Source organism: Suillus subaureus (assembly GCF_016647635.1).
Source record: "Suillus subaureus strain MN1 chromosome Unknown BJ212scaffold_2, whole genome shotgun sequence".
NCBI classification, from domain to species: Eukaryota; Fungi; Basidiomycota; class Agaricomycetes; order Boletales; family Suillaceae; genus Suillus; species Suillus subaureus.
In genome coordinates this window covers 148,063-167,728 of record NW_024538558.1, presented here as the reverse complement: position 1 = coordinate 167,728, position 19,666 = coordinate 148,063, and the positions used below count along the sequence as shown (strand labels likewise).

The window sequence follows — 19,666 nt, the reverse complement described above, 5'->3', positions numbered from 1 at the left end:
TTGGACCATGCAATTTCTTCCCAAAAAACACCATCCTCACATGCTAAAGATGGTCCTGTGTGTGCTAAAGACGATCCCTGGCATGTGACCTGTTAGTGTTAAGGTTGCGTGCTCAAGGGGGTCGGATCACAAGGGCTTGGCCTCAGCTTGTATGCTGTGCCCCTTTCCCGAGTATGTGCCCTTAATTTCCGGGGGCTAGAACAGTTGTCCGGAGTTTCCGGGATTTGACTAGGGTGGATAACGGACATCTGGATCTGAAATGTGAGATAAATCTGATGGACGTCTGGATATTACCTGGGCAAGTGGATAAGACTAATCCAGACGAAGTCCAGACTAGAAACTAACAGAGGATGGACTACCCTTAAGGTAGAGTTGGAAATATAGTCTAGGATGCAATCCTAAGACTCAGAATATGACAAGAGACTTATCTCAAGTCTGGAGGACACAGGAATGAGCAGGAACTAAGATGATATTCAGACTGGAGTATTTCCGAGAGTTACAGGAGGTTTATATACTGTAGGTAACATATAGGAATCAGTCAGCAAACATAAAGGCTATGTACGAAGCATATGCAGAGTCTATTAGTAAGTAGGATGGATCACAAATAATGAACACCAGAAATGAAATGTATGTAACAGATCAATAATCAAAAGGAAAACATGGTTAACTGGAGTCCAGAGACAGGGGCAGTCTAAATGGAGTTGGGCGCTGATATAGGGTTTGGATTCCAGAAGGGAGATAAAGATAGATCAGATCATTTGAGATCCAGATCTCAGATCTGGATATCCGGAGAAGCGGATTTAGAGTTGAGAGTCCAGAATGGCATATGACAGTATCTCCCCCTTTAGGCCAAACCCTTGAGGCACAGGGGGTTGGAAATGAGGGTCCAGGAGAAATGAGTGTGAGACAATGGAGAAGTTGATGGGGGATTCCAGGGGACAGATTTCACAGATATAGTGTTGCCAAAGCATCCTATTTGATTCTTACCCCCCATATTCTTCCATCAGCTTATTCACTATGTCTGGCAGCTCTTCCAACCAATCTAACAAGCCCAAAACTGCCAGGGAGGAACTGGAACTGCATCAGGCCCGGATGAGGGCAGAATTAGCTGAGGTGGAGACCAACATCCATCTGGCTGATGAAGCAGAAGAGCTCTGGAAGGCGGAAGAGCTCTGGAAGGTGGAAGAGCGGAAACATCAGGAGGATGAGAAGAAGAAGCAGAGGGAGTTGGCTGAAATCCGGAAGGAAAGGGCTGAGAAGGCCCGGAGGGCGGAAAAGGTGAGTTTCCTGTGGTCTGGACTGTTCTGGAATTGAAAATGTGCTTGTCTTCAGATGAAATATGATCCAGAGGCATGCAGGAACTGTGTGACTAAGAGGAGGGAGTGCTGTTGGGTTGAGGCTGGTAGTAGGTCCACTGTAAGTGTCTATTTTCCAGGCATCCAGATCTGGTATTTTGACATCTGGACAGATAAAGGCTTGTGATGCCTGCCGGAAAACCAAGGAGAAGTGCTACAGACATCCAAAGGGCCCTGAGGAGAACTGGAAATACTTTGATCAGGCCTCATCCGTGTCTTCCAACAAGAAGAGGACTTGTCCAGAGGGGACTCCTTCTCCCAAAGGCAAGGGGAAGAGATGTCAGCGCAGTCCAGATCCGGATTCCGGAGATGAGGTGACCATTATCTCTAATCCGGCTACTATTATAGGGGTGGAAGAAGCAAATGTGGAGTATGATGATCAGGCTTGGGTTGCTGCGGCCAACAGTATTGTGGCTGAGTTGGTCTGGACTAACGGACTTCTGGAGAGGAGCATTCAGGCGGCAGAAGGGAGTAGAGCTGCAGTGGACCGGATGAGTATTGGTATGGCTGGATTCCTGGACCAGCAGAGGGAGTTCCAGAACACCCTTATGGAGTACATCCAAGGCGGATCCTGGGATTCCAGATCCGGAGAGGAGAGTGCTCAGGAGGATGAGGGAGTGGGAGAGGTGGAAAAGGAGGCTGGAAATGAGGCCGGCGGATCCAGAGGTGACATGGAGACTGATGCCTGATTCCAGACTTCCGCTCTTGCCCTCTAAATGTACTCATATATCTGCATGTATCTCAAAGTAGTGAAATGGGACCGGGTTTGTCTGGGTATGCAGAGTGAAAGTCGGATACTAATTCTGAGGCATTTCTGAGCTCTGTGGCAAGTAGCCAAGATGTTTCCTCATCTGTTCCCTCATATCCGGACCACTGGACGAGGTATAGGAGCTGACAGTGTTGTCTCCGGCAGTCAAGTTTAGAGTCCAGAATTTCGGAAATTTCATACTCAGGCTCTCTGTCAACTTCCACTGGAGGTGGGGGTGCTTGGATGTGATTGGGGATGGTGTTGGGAGTTGCGGGTTCTAACTGGGAGACATGGAAGATGGGGTGGACGGATTTCATGGATTCCGGAAGACATAGGGTAAAGGAGTGGGATCTGGGATGGGATATGATCTCAAAGGGTCCTAAGTTCTTTTCTGAGAGTTTCTTTGAGGGTCTAGTGGACCGGAAATATTGTGCTTTGATGAAGACTAGGTTTCTGACCTTGAAGTCCAGAGTGGGTTTCCGCTTAGCATCTGCAGGGCCCTGATAGTGCTCCTGCGCATGGGACATTTCTTCTCGGAGGAATTGATGAAGCTCATTGAGATCTATAGCATAATCACAGGCATGGGCGGAAGAGAGGTCGCGTTCCAGATGGACGGAAATGTTCGGATGGTATCCCTTGTTGGCGAAGAAGGGTGAAACTCCGGTAGTAGCACTCAGAGCATTGTTGTATGTGAATTCTGCCAAGGGTAATAATTCCGACCAATTATCCTGCTGGTAGTTGCAGTAAATCCGGAGGTATTGTTCCAGGGTCTGGTTGGCTCTTTCTGTCTGTCCATCTCCTTCCGGATGATATCCAGATGTGAAGTGGAGAACCATATCCAGTGCTTTCCCTAGGGACCGGAAGAAGTGGGACATGAATTCTGTACCTCAATCGGAAGTGACATGGGATGGGATGCTGTGCTTAGAGAATACATGGAGTAGGAATAGGTGTGCAAGGTCTGGGGAGGTAATGGTGTCATGAGTTGGAACAAATATTGCTTGCTTGGATAGGCAATCTATGATGACAAGGATGGCTGTAAAGCCGGATGAGTCTGGAAGTTGTTCTATGAAATCCATGGAAATGGAGTTCCACGGCTTTTCTGGAATAGGGAGCTGTTTGAGCAATCCATAGGGTTTATGTCTCAGAACCTTGGCTCGGGCGCAGGTAGTACAGGATCTAACATAGTCCCTGACATAGGTGCGTATTCTGGGCCAGGTATATTCGCATCAGATGAGTTCTAACATCCAGTTTTGACCAAAATGTCCGGATAGGGGGTGGTCATGAGTATTCCAGAGTACGCGAAGTCATAGATCATTGGATTCCGGAACATATATATGATTGTCACAGCGGAGGAGACCATCAACATCCACCGTCCATCTTGGATCTGAGGGTTCTGGAAGATGTATGGAGGTGATAGTGTCATTAGGGAGTGTGGTCAGGATGTCAGTCTGGAGTCGTTCTATATCCATTAATACAGCTGCTCTGAGAACCGGAGTTGCTAAGGATGAGGCTCATAGGGACGAAGCTAGCTGTTCCATAGTGAATACTGGATGGAAATTGTGAGGGTTAACTTGAGTGTAGTCCTTATCCCCCTCTTTGGGATAGACATCCCAACGTCTAGTGAGGGAATCCAGTTTAGCTCCAAGTTTTCCGGGACGGAAGTGGATAATGAGGTTGAACTGATGCAGGAATTCTGACCATCGAGCCTGATGGCAGGAAAGGAGTTTTGTGGTTGTGAAGTACTCAAGGTTTTTGTGGTCTGTGACAACATCCACAGGCTTGGAAGAGCCTTCCAGGTAGTGTTGCCAGGTCTGGAAAGCTTCATAAATGGCTAGGAGTTCCTTGTCATGGGTGTCATAGTTGAGTTCTGGAGTGGAAAGCATATGGGAGTAGAATGCTACCAGACGAAGCTCTGAGTCTGGACATACAATGGAAAGTATTCCGGCGATAGCATAATCAGAGGCATCTGTTTCCACAACTATAGGAACGTCCAGCATCCAGTGCGTCAGCACCGGAGCGGAAGTGAAGGCTTTCTTGAGTGTTTCAAAGGATTTCCGGCAGTCCTTGGAAAAGTTCCAAGGGACATTCTTGCGAGTTAACTGGGTGAGTGGGACCACAATATCCAAGTAGTTGAAGATAAATTGACAATAGAAATTTGTGAATCCGAGGAAAGATTGGACATCTTTGACTTTCTGGGGTTCCGGCCAGTCAGTGATAGCTTGGATCTTCTTGGATGACATTGTAAGGCCATCCGGAGATAGGAGGTATCCAAGGTATTCCATGGATGAGGAATGGAATTCGCATTTTTCCAGTTTAGCATATAGGCGATGCTTCCGGAGTCGATGTAGTGCTTCTCAGACATGTTCCTTATGGGTTGCAAGATCTTGGGAATAAATGAGGATGTCGTCCAGATACACAACAACGCATACATCCAGCATATCTGCAAAAACGCTATTGACAAAGTGTTGGAAAGCTGCTGGGGCATTGGTAAGACCTTCCAGCATAACCAACCATTCATAGGAGCCATAGCGCGTCCGGAAAGCAGTTTTCCACTCATCTCCTTCTGCTATCCAGACAAGATGATAGGCGGACCAGAGGTCGATTTTGGTGTAAACTTTAGCGCAGCTCAGAGAGTCTAAGAGGTCAGAAATGAGAGGCAAGGGGTAACGGTCTTTCTTGGTGATCTGGTTGAGGCCTTGGAAATCCACACAAAGTTGTAGGGAACCATCCTTCTTCTTTACAAACAGGACAGGGGCTCCGTGTGGAGAGGATGAGGATTGGAGGAGTCCGGTTGCAATGTTCTCATCAAGGAACTTGTGGAGAGCTGCAAGCTCGACCAGAGAAAGGGAATAGATAGTTCTGATGGGCGGATTAGCTCCTTTCAAATCAATCTTCAGATCATATGGACAATGAGGAGGAAGTTGACTAGCTTTGCCCTTATCAAAGACATCCGCAAACTCCTGATATTCCAGAGGTATTCCAGAAAGGTTAGGGGCTTTGGATGAGAGTGAGGTGGACCGGAGATCCAGTCCAGAGGGGCGGAGATAGATGCTGAACTGCTTGGATCCTTCCATCTTGCAGGCCCAGCAAAAGGCAACTGCATTAATGAGGGAAATATGCAGACCAGATTTATCAGCAGAGGGTTCTGGTGTAGTTGGAGGAGGGATTCCCGCCAGAGGAAGAGGTTCCGGAGGCAGAAGTGACGTCGGAGGAGTCGATGGCATTCCATGAGGTGTCATCCAGAATTCAATGCTGCCCAAAGCCCAGTCAATCAATGGATTGTGTCAGGTGAGCCAGCTATATCCAAGAACGACAAAACAAGATGAATCCAAAGGGGTAACGTAAAATGTATCAGGGATAACTACACCAGACGAAAATCGGACAGGGAGGTCTATGGCTTCAGAAATATTGTTATTACAAGTACCATCAAATAAACAAAGCGGAAGCGGAGGGATTCTGTATGTAGGGATTTTATATTTTCGGACAAAATTTGTATCTATAAAACAATGAGAGGAACCACAATCTACAAGAGATGGAAATTCAGAAATACTGGGATACGTTGGAATTGTGATATATGGACAGAGTGAAGTTGGATTGGAAACAGAGACAGCGTTAAGACGTAACTCCTTTGTATGGGTTGAGATAATGTGACCCCCATCCCATATGGAGTCAGGAGGGTCACGGACTATTTTTTCGCCTCAGACAAGGCTTCTGGTTTGGCTTCTGGAGTGACTGTAGCAGTGTGGCCTTTGGCAGCGTGTGAAGTCAATTTGTTGCAGTCCCAGGCAGTGTGTCCGGGTCTGCCACAGAATAAGCAGAGCTTCTTATCTAAATGCCTCTGGCATTCCTCGGAAGTTAGTTTTCCATCCTTACCCAACTTGGAGGTAAGGTCTGGGGCCCTTGAAGCGGACGAGGTAGAGGACGTAGTGGGTTTTCTGGGTTTATGTCTGGAATTCTGATTTCTGGATTTGTTACTTCCGGATCCAGATGAGTGGGAGCTGGTCCGGTCAGAGGCTGACTGCTTAGGAGGAGTGGATGAGGAGGGTTTGGTTTCATGGGAGATCTCTCCCTTGTGTTCCCAATAACAGGCATCTATGGTTTGTGCAAGGGTCTTGTATTCTGGGAGGGTAGCAGGTTTTCCCATGCAGCTGATTTCGTCTTTGATATGAGCTGGAAGCCTGTTATAGAATTGCCGGTGTAGGGCTCCATCGCCCCATCTGCGGACTTGTGAGGCAAGCCACTGGAATTCCACAATGTACTTATTGATGCACTGTCTGTTGCGCATATTGAGTTGCTCGAGCTGCATTTCCGCGTCTCCGGAGGGGTCATGAGGTCCGAAATTGGTCTGGAGTTCAAGCATGAACTTGGAATAGTCATCCATCCAGTCCGGACAATCAGTATTCTTGTCGGAAAGGAGGTCTGGTTCAAACCATTCAAGGGCCATGCCTTTGAGATAAGATTGGGTGAAGTTGACCTTAGACCTTCCAGTATGGAAAGCATTGGGTTTGGTCTGGAAATTGAGTTCGCACTGGACAAAGAATGCTCGCAGTTTCTGGGGCTTGGTGCCATCAAAGACATCCAGCTCACAGACTTTGACCTTCGGGTCTTCGGAAAGGGTGGTGCGACGATTGTTTCAGGCGAGGTTGTTGATAGCTCTGGATAGGAGTACCATGATGCGGTCCTGCAGATTCAGGCCATTGTTTTCATCGTCATCATCATCATCATCTGGATCATTGTCCAGATTTCCACCATTCCCATCTGGCAGATTTCCGCCAGGGGTATCATCATCATTATCATCATTGTCATTGTCATCCAGATCTCCTTTGCCCAGAGGGGCTAAGGCTGGAGTCTGTGTAGGGGTTTCCAGATGTTGATGACTCAGGAGTTCTGAGATGCTTCCAGCAGTAGCATGCTGGCTAACACGATGCTGAGAGAAGCTATTGAAGGTTTCGATGATAGGGGTAGAATCCTGGCGGGCAGAAACTAGTCCGGCTGCTTGGAGAGGGTTTGTTGTTTTGGTAGGAGCCATGATAGATGTAAGTATACTCAGAAAGGTGTGAGTTTGAATATACTGTTAAGGTTGCATGCTCAAGGGGGTCGGATCACAAGGGCTTGGCCTCAGCTTATATGCTGTGCCCCTTTCCCGAGTATGTGCCCTTAATTTCCGGGGGCTAGAACAGTTGTCCGGAGTTTCCGGGATTTGACTAGGGTGGATAACGGACATCTGGATCTGAAATGTGAGATAAATCTGATGGACGTCTGGATATTACCTGGGCAAGTGGATAAGACTAATCCAGACGAAGTCCAGACTAGAAACTAACAGAGGATGGACTACCCTTAAGGTAGAGTTGGAAATATAGTCTAGGATGCAATCCTAAGACTCAGAATATGACAAGAGACTTATCTCAAGTCTGGAGGACACAGGAATGAGCAGGAACTAAGATGATATTCAGACTGGAGTATTTCCGAGAGTTACAGGAGGTTTATATACTGTAGGTAACATATAGGAATCAGTCAGCAAACATAAAGGCTATGTACGAAGCATATGCAGAGTCTATTAGTAAGTAGGATGGATCACAAATAATGAACACCAGAAATGAAATGTATGTAACAGATCAATAATCAAAAGGAAAACATGGTTAACTGGAGTCCAGAGACAGGGGCAGTCTAAATGGAGTTGGGCGCTGATATAGGGTTTGGATTCCAGAAGGGAGATAAAGATAGATCAGATCATTTGAGATCCAGATATCCAGAGAAGTGGATTTAGAGTTGAGAGTCCAGAATAGCATATGACAGTTAGGTATGTTCTCATTTCACTCTGTTTATTGTGGAGTTACTAAGTCTGGCCCACTTAGGTTGTAGGTGAGGCACCATCTGCATCTTGGAGGTTTCTGATCCCATGTCTGACTTGCAAGTAAGCTTCCTCATTTCATTGCCAGTCAAGTTGTTGATTGAACCATTCTTTCACAGATTGCATTGAAATGTCTACTTGAGGCAGAGGCATACCACAACAGGTTCTAACAAACTCATTATTGAAACTGCCAGCAAGAACTTGATAGTTTCAATATGAAGGTGAGTTTCCATCTCTCCAGTCAAGTCAATTCAACCATTCTTTGACAGGTTGCATCGAAATGCCTACTCAAGGCAGAGGTGTACCACAACAGGTTCTAACAAACTCATTATTGGTTGCCATGGGTAAGCTGCTCTTTCTTTCTTTCTTTCCTTCCTCCATTGAAATGGCTGGCTTCCAGCTTGACAGGCTGAGATGGCCACCAGAGAGTATCTGCACCAGCCAATGGATATCACTGGTGCAGAGTCCTGTCATACTCTTCTGACCACTGGTACAAGTGCACCCTCTGTTCCCTACATTGACAAGGTGCACTTCTTTATCACTATCTCTCCTGCCACAAGCTAACAGGTAACAGTTGCAGGATGCCATCATCCAAAATGTGAGTGCAAAAATTGTCAGCCTTGTTCAAGGTGCCCTCCATGAGCCCAGTGCCACTCATACAATACAAAGGTAAGTTTCCATTTCTCCAGAAGCATTCATTGACAGAAAACAGACCAAGCAGACTCCTCCAGGTGTCGCTGAAGAAGGTCCCCACCAAACCAATTGATTTTAAGTATGTATTTCTATTCCAGTGAGATTTTCTGCTTATTGTCAAATTATGGTGATTTGCAAGTGTTCATTGATGGAAAACAGTCCAAGCAGACTGCTCAAGTCTTGACTGCTATTAATGCACTCCAGTTGATCATCCACCAGGGACCCATCCCATTTCATCATACACTGCACTCATGCCATCTAAGGCAAATATAGGTAAACACATGCATGTTTAGGAGCAGGGCACACATTAATTTGTTCTCTACCATCGCTGCACACATCTGTCTTACTAGCAGCTCAGATAATCTACACCCATTGACTATAACTACAAACAGGAGGCCTGCTTGTCAGCAGGGCATCAACAACCTTTGGGAGGTATGTGCACCATTGGCCACTTGCAGATTTCAAGCTCATTTGTTTTACAGTTACTAGAGCCTGCTGCAAAAACAGTGCCCATTACCTCACTTGTCCTCCAGGACCGCTATGTGGGACCTGCTCCTCACTTGCCCTATGTTGTAGGAGTTGATGCAAGGTCAGTCTCTGCACATTCGCATCACTCATGTTTGATACTAACTCTTTTCGCCACCATGCAGTGGGTGGTTTGAACAGTGCCAGTGTTAAGAACCATGCTCAAAGGAGAGAGAGACTGACTCAGAGGGGCTTGGCCTCAGCTCATACACTGTGCCCCTTACCCGAGTATGTGCCCTTCATTTCAGAGGAAGTCCGATGATGGTCCAATGAAGTCTGGAGGACTTCTGGAGGCTGGCTACTCTGGTGGAGAGTGCAGGAGGACTTCCAGAGGAGCGCAGGAGAGTTCCGGAGGAATGCAGGAAGTGCTCAGGAGAGTTCCCACTGCAAGGTAATACTTCTACAGGAAAACAGGATGGAAGGATAGGAGGTCCGGAGGACAGGAGGACAAGATGTCCAGAGGTCTGGAGTATGGAGGACAGGAGGTCCAGAGGTATGGAGGACAGAATGTCCAAAGGTATGGAGGGTGGAATGTCTGAAGGACAGGATGCCTGGAGGTATGAGGGACAGGATGTCTGGAGGTACAGAAGACAGGAGGTCCGGAGGTCTGGAAGGAATAGGGGCTACATCAGACAAAGTCCAATGCAGAAGCAAACAGAGGTAGACTACCCTAAGGTAGAGTCAGAGGGACAGGAAGTGGACCTAAGTCTGGAAAGAGGGTAAGTGCCAGAAAGGCAAGACTCCAGCCTAGGGAAGCAATCCCTAGACTTGGGACAGAGACATAGGGGACAAATCCGAAGGTCCGGAATTCCAGCCTAGGGAGTCCATCCCTAGGCCTTACGGAAAAGGACAAACTCAGATGGACTGAAGTCCGGAAGAAGATTGGGCAAGTCTAAGGTGATGAACAGGAACTAAGATGATATTCAGACTGAGGACTCTACTGTAGTTGTACAGGGGTTATATACTAGAGGCTATCTGAGAGGATCAGTAATCAAAGGAGTAAGGCTATGTACGAGCATGTGGAAACACATTGGTAAGACAGAACATAAGTAAATGAACTCGGAGATGAAACTAGTACAAGGATCAATCAGCAAGACAGAAACAGAGATAACCGAGAACCGGAAAGGGAGAGATGCCTAAATGGGGATAGGCACAGGATCTTGGACGGAGGGTGGGAATAGGTCCGGAGATCTGGGGATCCGGAAGGCAGGGCAGAAACAGGACTGAGATATGTGAGGTGGTGGATATAGTCTGGAATCTGAGAAGAGGTAAAGTCCAGATGTCTTGCTGGACGGAATGTGCATAGGGTGGACAGGATAGGGGATCCAGGAATGAGTTGGATATGGGGTCCGGAAATAGGTCCGGAAAGCGTGGGAATATGATGGGATCTATGTCTAGCATATGGAATATGACAGCCAGCAAGGTTGGTGGTACCATGTGCATGCTCAGACTAGGCAGAACCCTGCACTTTGGACATTCCTATTTTGCCTCGCTCAACTCACTTGGTACCCAGTACAACTGTCATATCTGCATATCTGGATCTCAGATCTGATCCTTATCTCATCTCAGATCTGATCCACATCTTATCTCCAATCCTATCCACATCTTATCTCCCTCCAACATCTCATCATCCAATCTGTCCACTTGTCTGATCCAATCCACAATTCATCTGAATCCACAACCAGTGCTTGTCTCCTTTTGGTAATCCCCTAACTCCAGTATTTCAGTTATCTGTATATCCATCCTGCTTCCTGATCTGTTACCTATGCTTCATTTCTGTTTCATTATTTGTGATCTGTTTCTACTTACCAATAGACCATCCATATGCTTCATACATAGCCTCGTACTCTGCTGATTGATCATTCCATTAGATACCTATAGTATATAACCTCCTGTAACTCTCGGTAGTACCTCAGTTCGAATATCATCTTAGTTCTACTCATTCCTGTCCTCTGGACTTGAGTATCTCTACTCTCATCACCCTCTGAGACTTAGGATTGATTCCTATAGTCTATCTGTATCTGCCTCTGTCTCTGACAGTCCATTACTGTTAGTTTCTAGTCTGGACTTGTCCGGATTAGCCTTACAATACTTATCCTACATCCAGAAGTCATCCAGATCTGCTACGCTACTCATCCAACCTTCCAGACACATTAGTCTTGCCTTCCTGAAATAAGGGGTAATACTCGGGTAAGGGGCACAGCACACGAGCTGAGGCTGAAGCCCTTTGGATCCAGTTATCCCTTGAGTATGACCTTAACAACAACTGGTTTTCTGCTATGATGGTAACCAGCAGCCTGATGTCAAGCGAGGACATAAGGTGTCTTCTAGAGAACACTGGATGGTTAAGCTGACAAAACACATCCTGGACGTTTTCAATACACAGTGGATTATGGTGTGTTTTCTTTACCTCTTTTCATTTGTATCATTTAACCTTAGTACATAGGCCACAGGAGAAGCTGAGGCTCAACTTGTGTTAAGGTCATACTCAAGGGCTAACGGATCCTAAGGGCTTTGGCCTCAGCTCATGCGCTGTGCCCCTTACCTGAGTATTGCCCCTTATTTCAGAAGGGCAAGACTAGCGCATCCGGAGGGTTGGACAAGTAGTGTAGCAGATCCAGATAACTTCTGGATGTAGGATAAGTATTGTAAGGCTAATCCGGACAAGTCCAGACTAGAAACTAACAGTAATGGACTGTCAGAGACAGAGGCAGATACAGATAGACTATAGGAATCAATCCTAAGTCTCAGAGGGTGATGAGAGTAGAGATACTCAAGTCCAGAGGACAGGAATGAGTAGAACTAAGATGATATTCGAACTGAGGTACTACTGAGAGTTACAGGAGGTTATATACTATAGGTATCTAATGGAATGATCAATCAGCAGAGTACGAGGCTATGTATGAAGCATATGGATGGTCTATTGGTAAGTAGAAACAGATCACAAATAATGAAACAGAAATGAAGCATAGGTAACAGATCAGGAAGCAGGATGGATATACAGATAACTGAAATACTGGAGTTAGGGGATTACCAAAAGGAGACAAGCACTGGTTGTGGATTCAGATGAATTGTGGATTGGATCAGACAAGTGGACAGATTGGATGATGAGATGTTGGAGGGGGATAAGATGTGGATAGGATCGGATCTGAGATCCAGATATGCGGATATGATAGTATCCCCCCTTTAGGGCCGATCCCTAGAGGCACAAGATCTGATGATATGAGGGCAAGAATCAATGGAGAAGCTGATGAATGGAGTTTGTGAGTTCAGGTTTCCACAGATATATGGATGCCAAAGTGTCCTAGGTCTTCCTTCCTTTCCCTACTTCACCCACTTATACTAGCTTTGAAATATCATGTCTGGCAACAAATCCAGCGGTCAGAAATCCGCTAGGGAGACTCTTGCGGAACTTCAGCACCAGATGGCACTCACAGAGGCTGCAGCTCAGAGAGAGGAAGAGGAAGAGGAGCAGAAGTGTCAGGAAGCAGAATGGAAATGTGAGGAGGAGAAGAAGCAGATAGAGCAGTCTGAGCTCTGGGTAGCACAGGAAGAGAAGAGGCAGAGGGCTGAGGTGGCCAGGAGGGTGAGTGATGATACCTCTATCAGATCCAGAACTAAGGAATATGCTAGTCCCAGTCTGCTTCTATGTCCGGAGCTCAGGATGCACCCTGCACTCATTGTGTCAATAAGGGCAGGGTGTGCTCCTGGGAGGATGCCAAGTCTAATGCACTGGTGAGATATTCCTTGTCTCAGACATCCAGAACTGGGTGTACTGATGTCTGGATAGGTCAAGTCTTGCGATGTCTGCAGGATCAATAGGGCCTCCTGTCCTGGAAGTGCAGACAAGCCCAGGGAATCAAAGCAGAAGAGGCAGCATGCTGTGGGGACTCCATCTCTGAAATCCAAGGGTAAGAGACATCAGAAGAGCCCTACCCCTGAGGAGCTGGAAGTGGAGGATGTCTCCAATCCATGGACCATTGTGAAGAAGAAAATGGTACTAGGTGGTTAGCAACTAGCACTACTTATCCTAAGAGGCATGAGTTTAATTGATCAGCCTGAGAGGACTGCTATTGAAGCACTTCCTTTGATTATGTGTGAGGGAAGTAAGTGAGTGAAGGAGTTATAACCTATATCAGCCTAAGAAACTTGAATGCGGGCTGTATATATACCTCTGAATTCCTATACCAAAGAATTGACTGTGAGTGCAGGCAAAAATCGACTGATGTTAATATCACAGGAGCGAGATGAACTGTTAGAAGATATGTGCGAATGTAATTGGATGTCAGATGCTGGTGCAGCAGATGTAATGTGCACAAAATCAACTGCACTTTATGGAGCGGCCGGTCGCAAGGGATATAGTGCGAGTGAAGAACAGCGCTAAACTACCGGTCATGGGTTGGGTATTCTTACAAGAGCTTTAAGGGCAAGATCCTAGCAGTACAGACTTCAGAGCAGTTGAATTACGCAGGATTGTCAAGAAGGAGCAAAATAGATGGATAGCACAAGGTCTACAAAAATAATGCAAGAAAAACTCTCCTATAGAGCTGATTCTGGGGGAAAGGGAACTACTCAATCGTATGTACTTTGGTCATTTATATTGTAGCACATGAATGTCTGGAATGCATAGGCGAGAATTGTAGCATAGTTAGTGAGTGCATGATGAGTCTATAGGTAATAAAACATCATGCGCTGCAGAATGTGAGTAGTCATGTAATAAGACCTGCAGCTCATTTAGCAATGACATTTGGGAAAAATAATGCACCAGCGGAGATAGGTGGACATGGATAGGACATGGAAGGGCGGATTCCTAGGACCAGACCAGAGTAAGAGCAGATGGGTCGATATATATGGATTTAACGATCTGTACTTTATCTCCTTTTCTAAAGGTGAGAAGAACCATGCTATTGATCATATGTGCCTAGCACCAGTATGATTGTCACACCATGATCGAAACAGATGAGGGGAGTGTGGAGTATGATGACCAGGCCTGGGTTGCTGCTGCCAACAGCATAGTAGTGGAACTGGCCTGGACCAATGGACTTCTCCAGGAGAGTATTGGAGCTGTGGAAGGGAGTAGGTTGGTGATGGAGCAGATGAATACTAACATGGAGGACTTCATCCAGCAGCAGAGGGACTTCCAGTCCATCCTCCTGGAGGGGATCCAGAACAGATTCTGGATTGTGGACACCTCTACTCCAGATGATGCTGACAAGGATGTTGAGGAGGAGGCTGGAGGATCCAGAGGGGACATGGAGACTGATGAATGAGGAGCTCCAGATTTCTGCTTCTGCCCCTAATGTACTTGTATCTGATTTTGTACTCATTGTAATGCAATTGGACTGGGTTTGTCTGGATATGAAGAGTGAAATACTGAAACTAGGTCCAATGCATTTCCAAGTTCCATGGCTAGTAACCAGGATGTCTCTTCATCTGTCCCTTCATATCCAGACCACCGGACAAGGTAGAGAAGCTGACATTGTCATCTCTGGTGGTCCAACTTAGAGTCTAGGGTTTCAGATATCTCATATTCTGGTTCTCTGTCGACTTCTATTAGAGGTGGGGGTGGTTGGATATGATTAGGGATGGTGTTCGGAACTGCAGGTTCCAGTTGGGAGACATGGAAGACCAGATGTACTGAGCACATGGAATCTGGGAGTCAGATGGTGAAGGAATGCGATCCGGGATGGGATATAATGTCAAAAGGACCTAAGTTCTTTTCTGAGAGCTTCTTGGAGGGACAAGTGGAACGGAAGTACTTTACTTTGATGAAGACTTGATCTCCAACCTTGAAGTCTGGGGCTGGTATCTGCCTTGCATCCACAGGTCCTTGATAACATTCTTGTGTGTGGGTCATTTCTTCTCAGAGGAATTGGTGAAGCTCATTGAGGTCTATGGCATATTCCTGTGCACAGATGGAGGAAAGGTCACATTCCAGGTAGATGGATATGTTCGGATGGTACCCCTTGTTGGTGAAGAAGGGTGAGACTCCAGTGGTAGCACTCAGAGCATTGTTGTATGCAAATTCAGCCAAGGGGAGTAGTTCTGACCAGTTATCCTGCTGATAGTTACAGTAGATCCAGAGGTATTGTTCTAGGGTTTGGTTGGCACACTCAGTTTGTCCATCTCCTTCCGGATGATATCCAGATGTGAAGTGGAGGATCATATCTAATGCTTTTCCTAAGGACTGGAAGAAGTGGGATACGAACTCTGTTCCCTGGTCTGAGGTTACATGGGATGGAACACTGTGCTTGGAGAACACATGGAGTAGGAACAAGTGAGCAAGGTCTGGAGAGGTGATAGTATCGTGGGTCAGAACGAATATTGCTTGCTTGGATAGATAATCTATGATGATGAGGATGGCTGTGAAGCTGGAGGAGTCTGGAAGTTGCTCAATGAAATCCATGGAGATGGAGTTCCAAGGCTTGTCTGGAACAGGGAGTTGTTTGAGCAATCTGTAAGGCTTATGTCTTGGAACCTTGGCTTGGGCACAGGTGGTGCATGATTTAACATAGTCTTTGACATAGGTGTGTATTCTGGGCCAGGTATATTCACATCGGATGAGTTCTAACATCCGATTCTGGCCAAAGTGTCCAGACAGAGGATGGTCATGTGTGTTCTGGAGGATACAAAGTCAGAGGTCATTGGAATCAGGGACATATATATGATTGTCGCAATGGAGGAAACCACTATCATCCGTTGTGGGAAACACAACAAGAAGAGAACTGGAAAGTAGACTTCTAATGTTGGGCTAAATGTGCTATGCCTAGCTGCTATTCAACCCTAAAGGGTTTCTGGACTAAGCTCAGTGCTCAGAGAGAGTAGGAAATCATGCTAAAAGCTGCTCAGTCTCAGACTGGTACTGGTAAGTGGTGAAAACTATAATGATTACATAAGCACCAAAAGTGCGAACATAACACTAAGTAATATCTGCCTATACAAGCCCACAGAATATGAAATCCCTACACTGCCCCAGCAGTCTAAATTTCTAGAAGTTCCTAAGCCTCCTATAGGCTTTCACCTGCTAGGTTGATATGCTTGGACAGTCCAGTTTTGAAGGAGGTGGTTATGATAGTGTAGTTTAAATAATATTTCCTGAAAGTGTTCAAATGTTCCTCAAAGCAAACACATGAAAAACATGACTCATGGATGTTATAGCATGGGCGCTGTTAGTGACCTCACTGGCTTGGACCTAGTAGAGCAGTTAAATGGTCAGCTACAAATCATCCAAAGTTTTCATAGTGTCACCTCAACTAAGATCAAAGGATTGCTGACCATAGTGCCATCACCAGCATTGGACTCATGCCAATGCATGTTTCTGAGACCATAAAGCTTACCAAAGGCATAGGTCATCAATGCTCGCATCTTCTGAGCATGTCCATATGTCCCCTGGTCTTTGGTGGATGACTTTGAGCTGCTGTCAAGATTGATAGAGTCACAACTTTCATGGCATGTTAGCATCCTATCATGTGAATGGTACCTGGCACTCACACATTCATAATCCAGGCCACAATGACCCATGGAGCATTTGGTTGTGGTCTCTTGTTGAAGAAGTCCTTGTCTGGCCCCAAAAGCCTTGTCCTGATAGCAAATGAGAGACACAAATTCATCAACCTGCTGTGTGCTGCATGAGTAAATATTAGCCTGTCAAAACTGCACAGTAGTAGGTGATGCAACAGGACCATTCACCTCTTGTATTCAGCATCCATGCCCTCTGTGATCCCCTTAGAAGCCTCCATGAGAGTCACCTGCAGTTTAGTGAACTCAGAAGCATCCATTGATCTATTCATTGTCATTGTCAGGGCACTTTGTTCAGGGTCAATCAGGGTTTCTTGTTCTGCTGTAACATCTTCTTCAATATTGGCATTCATTTTGAGGTCAGTGGTAAGTGGAAGCACACTCTGCAAACCAGCAAAGTGCTGCATGGGGTCAATCACTGTAGAGGTCATGGGTGCTGGTCAATAGAGAGTTTGCAGCTGCATGTGTCAGCAAAAATTCAGTGCCCATACTTGTATTATTGGCTGCCATATCCTAAACTTCATATGCACAAGATAAACTATCCATGGCACTTCATGTTAGACCTTTGCCAGTCAACTCAATGTACCTTTTTGTAATAGCAGATGCCTTTGTCATGACATACTCTTGTCCTCCCCTCTGGTAGGTAAAATGAGTGTCAAAGGTGGCACCAAACTCTCTGTGTGCCTGTTCTGCAAGTTGAGAGTCAACTGACATGTGTATATCGCACAACTTCTGAATGATTATGGTATACTTCATGTGCTCTCCTTTGGCACTGAAGGTAGCCCAGAACTGCTTAGGGCTGCCTTGATGGTAATGCTCAACAACAACCTAGGTACCAAGAGAACAGAAAGGTCAGTCGAATATAGTCAAGCATCCCAAGGCTGTACTCACCTACTAATCATTCCACTTATTCTTCATGCCCTGCCACTGCTGCTGTTTGCCATAGCAATAGAGTAATGGCCAGTATTCGACTGTGATTGGGTGACCACAGATGACAATGACAGACAGACCTTTCCAGTGTTCAGTATGGTCATCCCACATATCATTGAGGTGCAGGATATCATGTGCAAAACTGATGGCAGGGGGATCAGGAATCTCACTTGTATCCACTTGCAAGATGGTGCCATCTCCAAGCTGGAGTAGCCATGGCTTCCCTGTTGGGGATGCAATGATCTTGACACTGGAGTGAGTGATGCCCTCAGTGTTTGGTATAGGTAGGGACTGAGCAGCACTGGGCTCATGGAGGGCACCTTGAACAAGGCTGATAATTTTCACACTCATGTTTTGGATGATGGCATCCTAAAACTATTACCTGTTAGCTTGTGGCAGGAGAGATAGTGATAAAGAAGGATACCTCATCAATGTAGGGAACAGAGGGTGCACTTGTACTGGTAGTCAGAAGAGTATGACAGGACTCCGCACCAGCAATATCCATTGGCTGGTATTGATACTCTCTAGTGATCATCTCAGCCTGTCAAGCCGGAAGTCAGCCATTTCAATGAAGGAGGAAGGAAAGAAGGAAAGAAAGAAAGGGAGGCTTACCCATGGCAACAGCACTGCAACTTCAGCTGAGGTATGTGTCCTTGGATTGGTCAGTGATAGCAGTGGTAGCAGTGGTGCTGACCAGCTGTGCACGGCATTGTGTAGACTGCTTGGTGTGGCCTGGCCTGGCCATGTCTGTGGGCCTACTCATTCAAGGTCCCTTGTGGGACTTGTGGGCACCTAGATGGAGCCTTGAGCAAGAAGTCAGCTCCCAGTCACTGCCACCCTAGCAAAGAGACCTACATACCTGTCCCATGAATCAGGTTCATGACTGAATTCCTCCAGCTGTTTGATCAGCATGGTCTTGCTGCCCATCTGGCAGAGGTCAAACTCAGTACAGTGCTGCCTTAGCACTTTCACAGTCATATTGTAGCTACAATACTAATATCAGCATTGTCCATCTGAAGGGAAGTGAGCAAAACTTACATCAAGAGATGTTGAACTGAAGGTTCTCCTTCCTACCTGAATCGCCATGGGAAGGGAAGCAATTGCTCCAGAGTGGTAGTGCTGGTCATTTGGTCATGTGCACCAACATCAGCACTCCAGAATACCTCATTGCCATCAGTACTAGTAGAAGCACTGACCACATCCATTTTCAAGAAGCTCAGGATGTTGTTGTTGATGCTGCTGTCATCGTTATCATTGATGCAGGACAGGGCAGGTGGGCAGCAGAGAAATTTCCTCCACAATGGATACATGCCTATGAGGATGATGAATGCTGAGACACCCAGTATGACAGCAAAAGAGCCAGCCTCATTGAGTCTGTCTGGTGGTGGTAGAGCATCAGGAGTAGTGGTTGGGTCTGCTGCAGCCAAGCTGGAAGCATTTGAGAGCCAAGTGATGAGTGAACCAAAAGGGCTGGCCTGCAGTGAGTGCTGGGGAGGTGCACCAATGATAGCAGAGGCAAGCACACATGCCACATGCTTGGCATTAGGTAGTAGGATCTGGGGGACATGCAAGTCAGCAATATCCAAATGCTACAAGTACCAGGTATAGTATCAAGTAAGTGACAGGAGAAGGACTGCCCTCACTTAGGTCAGCATGCCTGGGATGGCATTTGCTGAAGTGTCACGCCCCCAAAGCGGACAGCATTGTTTTTGTGAGAAGTGAAACTTGATGCTATGTACCAAAGGAATAACTTTTGTGTTAAGTGTTCATGGGCAAAATGTGATGGATTGATGTTATAAACAAGAGTATCATATGTAAGTCTCACCATATTCTTCAACACCAAATGGCATGTCAAGTACAGCCTGACCCTTCCAAAAAAAGGTGCTCTAAAGCCAAGAATGAGCAACTTTGATGTGCTCACATGAAAACACAATGACACTCAAGAATTCATAAATGCCATGTTTACTGATGAAGATCATGCTCACTTATGACATTGAGCATGGAAAATTGGTATGAGTGGAGTTGAGAGGCAGCAGCGGGAGGCAT

The 19,666-nt window shown here is 46.3% G+C and overlaps 2 protein-coding genes across 2 annotated transcripts; one reads left to right on the top strand and one right to left on the bottom strand.

Annotated features, from left to right (window-relative positions):
* Positions 1 to 8,368: 8,368 nt before the first annotated feature.
* On the top strand, positions 8,369 to 9,325 carry BJ212DRAFT_1474840 (uncharacterized protein; the record flags this gene model as incomplete). The annotated part of the gene is made up of 6 exons (XM_041339155.1): positions 8,369 to 8,479; positions 8,529 to 8,623; positions 8,667 to 8,726; positions 9,040 to 9,079; positions 9,130 to 9,236; positions 9,298 to 9,325. 6 exons carry the CDS (start codon positions 8,369 to 8,371, stop codon positions 9,323 to 9,325), a joined length of 441 nt encoding a protein of 146 aa, XP_041198707.1.
* A 6,676-nt stretch (positions 9,326 to 16,001) lies between these two features.
* BJ212DRAFT_1294889 (uncharacterized protein) lies at positions 16,002 to 19,666 on the bottom strand (the record flags this gene model as incomplete). The annotated part of the gene is made up of 16 exons (XM_041332263.1): positions 16,002 to 16,051; positions 16,194 to 16,267; positions 16,355 to 16,388; positions 16,510 to 16,589; positions 16,664 to 16,753; positions 16,862 to 17,126; positions 17,313 to 17,374; positions 17,403 to 17,489; positions 17,586 to 17,661; positions 17,701 to 17,989; positions 18,045 to 18,161; positions 18,233 to 18,272; positions 18,480 to 18,605; positions 18,695 to 19,209; positions 19,542 to 19,558; positions 19,606 to 19,666. The coding sequence occupies 16 exons, from the start codon at positions 19,664 to 19,666 to the stop codon at positions 16,002 to 16,004; spliced, it is 1,983 nt and encodes a 660-aa protein (XP_041198706.1).